Source organism: Cyprinodon variegatus, unplaced genomic scaffold, assembly GCF_000732505.1.
Source record: "Cyprinodon variegatus isolate N-32 unplaced genomic scaffold, C_variegatus-1.0 Scaffold1481, whole genome shotgun sequence".
Lineage (NCBI taxonomy): Eukaryota > Metazoa > Chordata > Actinopteri > Cyprinodontiformes > Cyprinodontidae > Cyprinodon > Cyprinodon variegatus.
Genome location: NW_015151934.1, coordinates 71,702 through 76,943, shown reverse-complemented (window position 1 = coordinate 76,943; position 5,242 = coordinate 71,702). Strand labels below are relative to the sequence as shown.

The following is a 5,242-nucleotide window of genomic DNA, read 5'->3' as shown; positions in this document are numbered from 1 at the left end:
GATGAGTGAGAATCTTCACCAGCGACTTTGATCTGATTCCATATTTAGATATTTTCCATTGAAGCTGTAATAATTTCAGCATGGAAGCATCTGAGGGCCGCCATGTTATGAGATCCAGGAGGCGCTCTAGCCATGTCTCTGCTGAGCTCGGTCTATAGTGAGTTCTAATCCTAACTGAACTGCTCTCTCCCCCCCTCCCCCCCTGCATCAGATGATGGTCAATAGGACTACTGAGGTATAAACTTCCTCTCTGATTCACTCAGATATTCCTCTCTGTATCGTCACTCCTTCTTTTCTCTCCTTCATTCTTTCACCGTTTGCTGATTTCACACTTTTATCCGTTTCGGTTTGGTCTTGTTCAGTCGGGCGTCTCCATGTATGGCTAAGCTGCCGCCATGTGAAGCTAAAACTTCCTTATTTCTGCACTGATGTCATAGAAACTTTCTTTTTTTTAACTTTACCATCATATGAGATTATTTTTCCATCGGTAGTCCTCAGTGCATTTACATATACGTGATAAATGTGAGGAGTTGATATGAGTGCACGATGCTTCTGTGATGTTTTTAAGTTGATGCATATTGTGCTGATGCATTGTGGGAAAGCTGTCTGTCTGTCCTCTGCAGTGATCATGTCAGTCTGTCTGCATGAAGTCTTTCATAGCAGTAGGGATGCGCTGAATGATGGGAGAATGACAGAGGCTGCCAAATCAAACCCTTTAGGTTTAAACGGAGAATATTTACCAACATCCTGCAATTTAATGATTGATCAATGTTTCTTTTTTACTTTTTATTGAGTCTAAATCAGCTACAGATTAATAGTGTCTGTAGCTTAGCAACAACTGGGCAGATAGCTTCACATGAAATAACCCCAGTGGATTCTGGGTAAATGATACAGTAGTAGCCATTCCCCACTTTCCTTCAAGGGTCCTTGGTTGGTCCTTGATTGGTCATTGGCTGGTCATTGACTGGTCCTTGATTGGTCATTGGCTGGTCATTGACTGGTCCTTGATTGGTCATTGGCTGGTCATTGACTGGTCCTTGATTCGTCATTGGCTGGTCATTGACTGGTCCTTGATTCGTCATTGGTTGGTCCTTGGTTGGTCCTTGATTGGTCCTTGAAGGGTCCTTGACTGGTCCTTAGTTTGCCCTTGAAGGGTCCTTGACTCGTCCTTGGCTGGTCCTTGAAGGGTCCTTGACTCGTCCTTGGCTGATCCTTGGCTGGTCCTTAAAGGGGCCCTTGGCTGGTCCTTGAGGGGTCCTTGGCTGGTCCTTGAGGGGTCCTTGAGGGGTCCTTGGCTGGTTCCCTATAATTCCTTTTTAAACATCAATCTTTGTACTAAAATATTCTTTCCTTCCTGATTTGTGGAGATTAGGATCTAAAGAGAAGCGCCACCTCCTGGTCAGAGCCTGTAATTCAGGGAAGGGGGGTCACTGCAGTGGCTGGGAGTTGGAGGGAAGTGGTCTTCCATTCGGCGGGCGTCTGACTGTGAAGGACCGTATTAAATGGCTGCTACCGTATAAACAGAAGCGACTGCAGGCAGATGGAGCTTCACTCTATCATGTCCTGAATGGCAGCATCTGTTCACAGCCGCTGCTCATCCGTGGCTTTTCCTGCTCGTCTTTAAAACGCCGTTTGCTGAAACCATCAGACGGTTTGAAGGTTTTTGATGCTGCAGCCATGTTTCAGTGAAACATCCAATATTTCAACTCCTCCCAGCTCAGAATAGTAAAGCAATCTTATTCTTTGAAACAGAGAGGAAACGTTTTATCTTAGAGATAATAATCCTGTAAACTGTAGAAGAAGTTGATCAGTTTTATGTCTAAAAGACGTTTAATGCTCGCAGCCTGGGTCATTCACTGCCAACCAAACACCAGCTGCATGTTTTGTTATGTTTTGTCTGGAAAATTAGCATAATCAATCGACTGTTGTTCTGTCAGCAATATTAATCAATGTTTAGTTTAACTTTAAAAAAGTAAAACCTTAAAGTTTATTTTCCTGTTTCAGGTCAGTTAGCATCACTAAAAGAAAATGTATGCCAATGAAAATCCTTGTTTTTGTCCCTGAGTGAAACTTTAATCTGCAATGGAGGATGGCTTCTTCCTGTCTGAGCGGCGTTTCAGCCCATGATGCTGCAGGACTGCTTCTAGAAGAAGTTCTATGTTCTTCTATTCAAAGCATTCTACGTTCTTCCAGAGAAACGTTCTATGTTCTTCTAGAGGAACGTTCTACGTTTTTGTATAGGAACGTTCTACGTTCTTCTAAAAAAACATTCTACGTTCTTCTAGAGAAATGTTCTACGTTCTTCTAGAGAAGCATTCTACGTTCTTCTAGAGGAACGTTCTACGTTCTTCTATTCAAATCGTTCTACGTTCTTCTAAAAAACGTTCTACGTTCTTCTAGAAGAAGTTCTATGTTCTACTATTCAAAGCGTTCTACGTGCTTCCAGAGAAACGTTCTATGTTCTTCTAGAGGAACGTTCTACGTTCTTCTAGAGAAACGTTCTACGTTCTTCTAGAGGAACGTTCTACGTTCTTCTAAAAAAACATTCTACGTTCTTCTAGAGAAACGTTCTACGATCTTCTAAAAAAACATTCTTCGTTCTTCTAGAGGAACGTTCTACGTTCTTCTANCTAGAAGAAGTTCTATGTTCTTCTATTCAAAGCATTCTACGTTCTTCCAGAGAAACGTTCTATGTTCTTCTAGAGGAACGTTCTACGTTTTTGTAGAGGAACGTTCTACGTTCTTCTAGAGAAACGTTCTACGTTCTTCTAGAGAAGCGTTCTACGTTCTTCTAGAGGAACGTTCTATGTTCTTCTAGAGGAACGTTCTACGTTCTTCTAGAGGAACGTTCTACGTTCTTGTAGAGGAACGTTCTACGTTCTTCTAAAAAAACATTCTACGCTCTTCTAGAGGAACATTCTACATTCTTCTAGAGAAACGTTCTACGTTCTTCTAGAGAAACGTTCTACGTTCTTCTAGAGGAAAATTCTACGTTCTTCTAGAGGAACGTTCTACGTTCTTCTAAAAAAACGTTCTTCTATTCAAATCGTTGTACGTTCTTCTAGAGGAACGTTCTACGTTCTTCTATTCAAATCGTTCTACGTTCTTCTAGAGGAACATTCTACGTTCTTCTATTCAAATCGTTCTACGTTCCTCTAGAGGAACGTTCTTCTATTCAAATCGTTCTACGTTCCTCTAGAGGAACGTCCTACGTTCTTCTATTCAAATCGTTCTACGTTCTTCTAAAAAACGTTCTACGTTCTTCTAGAAGAAGTTCTATGTTCTTCTATTCAAATCGTTCTATGTTCTTCTAAAAAACGTTCTACGTTCTTCTATTCAAATCGTTCTACGTTCCTCTAGAGGAACGTTCTACGTTCTTCTATTCAAATCGTTCTACGTTCTTCTAAAAAACGTTCTACATTCTTCTAGAAGAAGTTCTATGTTCTACTATTCAAAGTGTTCTACGTTCTTCCAGAGAAACGTTCTATGTTCTTCTAGACGAACGTTCTACGTTCTTCTAAAAAAACATTCTACGTTCTTTTAGAGGAACGTTCTACGTTCTTCTAGAGGAACGGTCTACGTTCTTCTAAAAAACATTCTACGTTCTTTTGGAGAAACGTTCTACATTCTTCTAAAAAAACATTCTACGTTCTTCTAGAGAAACGTTCTACGTTCTTCTAAAAAAACATTCTTCGTTCTTCTAGAGGAACGTTCTACGTTCTTCTAGAGAAAAGTTCTACGTTCTTCTAGAGGAATGTTCTATGTTCTTCTAGAGAAACGTTCTACGTTCTTCTAGAGGAATGTTCTATGTTCTTCTAGAGAAACATTCTACGTTCTTCTATTCAAATCGTTCTTCTAGAGGAACGTTCTACGTTCTATTCAAATCGTTCTACGTTCTTCTAGAGGAATGTTCTACATTCTTCTAGAGGAACGTTCTACGTTCTTCTATTCAAATCGTTCTACGCCAGAGTTCTGAGCTGATTTCCTGCCAGCAGTCAGTTTGTTTGAGGTGTTGCTTTGGAATCAATCCCACTGAACGGACGTTTGGTCTGAATTTGGGAAAAATGATGACATCATCACCATCTGGGCTTAGCCAAAGTATTTAAAGGAACAGGAACCTTTTTTCTGGTTGTCGTAACTGACCTGAAACAGGAAGATGTCTTTAAAGTGGCGTTGGTCCTGACCAATGGCGTTGCACCGAGGAGCATGATGCATTCACTGTCCTTTACTTTGCACCATTCTGACTGTGATGTTTGAAACCATCTCGCTGCTCACTGTGTTCTTCACACTCTTGTAAACAACTTTTTCACGTTAAATCGGACCCACACTTACAGAACGGCAAGGTAAGGCAAGCCTTTCAGCACTCCCCCCTCCCCTCCCTGCAGCCTCTAACTCCCCTCATGTTTCCTCATGGCTAACTGCTCTTCATGGGAGCCGCCATCTTTACTTTTTATTATTAGCTGCTTTTATTTTCACTAGATCACATTTCGGTCCATCTTTCTTCTAATCTGTGTTTCTTTTCATGTTTCTCTTTATTATTTGGAGGTTTTTCCAGAACAGGAGGATCTGAAGGAATCTGAAAATGGTGGAAAACTTCAATCTTTGTCCCTTTATTCACAGAGAAAACGATCACAGTCAGGGAATATCAGCAGCTCTTCTTTCTGGGATTCAGGATGAAATGAATAAATGAATATTTAATGAATAAATGAATATTTAATGAATAAATGAATATTTAATGAATAAATGAATATTTAATGGATAAATGAAGTGTTGGAGAGCCAATCAGCTGACAGTCGGAGAGGTGGAGTTTCCTTGTTTGGAACAGGAAGATAATTTGCCAAAAAAATTTAATGATTTAAAAAGAAAAAACTCATTTTTTATTTTATTGAACAAAATCTAATAAACCTTCTTAAATATAAAAGTTTTCTTTTCTCTGATGGATCAATTTCGTTAAAATCTCAGATTCTCTGATTTCAGGACCAGTTGAATTCTGTTTAGATCATGAGCCTGTAAACAGGAAGTGATGTAATGATGGGGAGGTCTGCTGATTGGACGGATGTCCAGAGGACTCGAGCAGGAAGCAGAGGCTTATCGGAACCAGAGGAACAGAACCGGGCCGTAGCTCCTTGGGTCCAGAGTTGGGAGAGGACCAGAACCCAGACTGCTGAGTCCTGGTTCTGGTTCCAGAGTCAATGAAGCCATTAGCCAGAACCTTCTAGAACTCTTCATGGTTCCTTCTGCT

At 40.5% G+C, this 5,242-nt stretch overlaps 1 protein-coding gene across 24 annotated transcripts in view; it reads left to right on the top strand.

Moving 5' to 3' along the window:
• Window positions 1–5,242, top strand: part of LOC107103578 (ankyrin-2-like) — a 73,169-nt gene that overhangs the window by 9,718 nt on the left and 58,209 nt on the right. For 20 of the 24 annotated variants that reach the window (XM_015403325.1, XM_015403328.1, XM_015403329.1 and 17 more), the window contains exons 5-6: window positions 212–235; window positions 4,335–4,343. The exons of 2 other annotated variants lie outside the window; for them this stretch is intronic. In XM_015403325.1, the coding sequence (XP_015258811.1) occupies window positions 212–235; window positions 4,335–4,343 (33 nt within the window). The remainder of the gene's footprint in view (window positions 1–211; window positions 236–4,334; window positions 4,344–5,242) is intronic. 2 more of the 24 variants (XM_015403347.1, XM_015403326.1) reach the window with 1 other exon arrangement.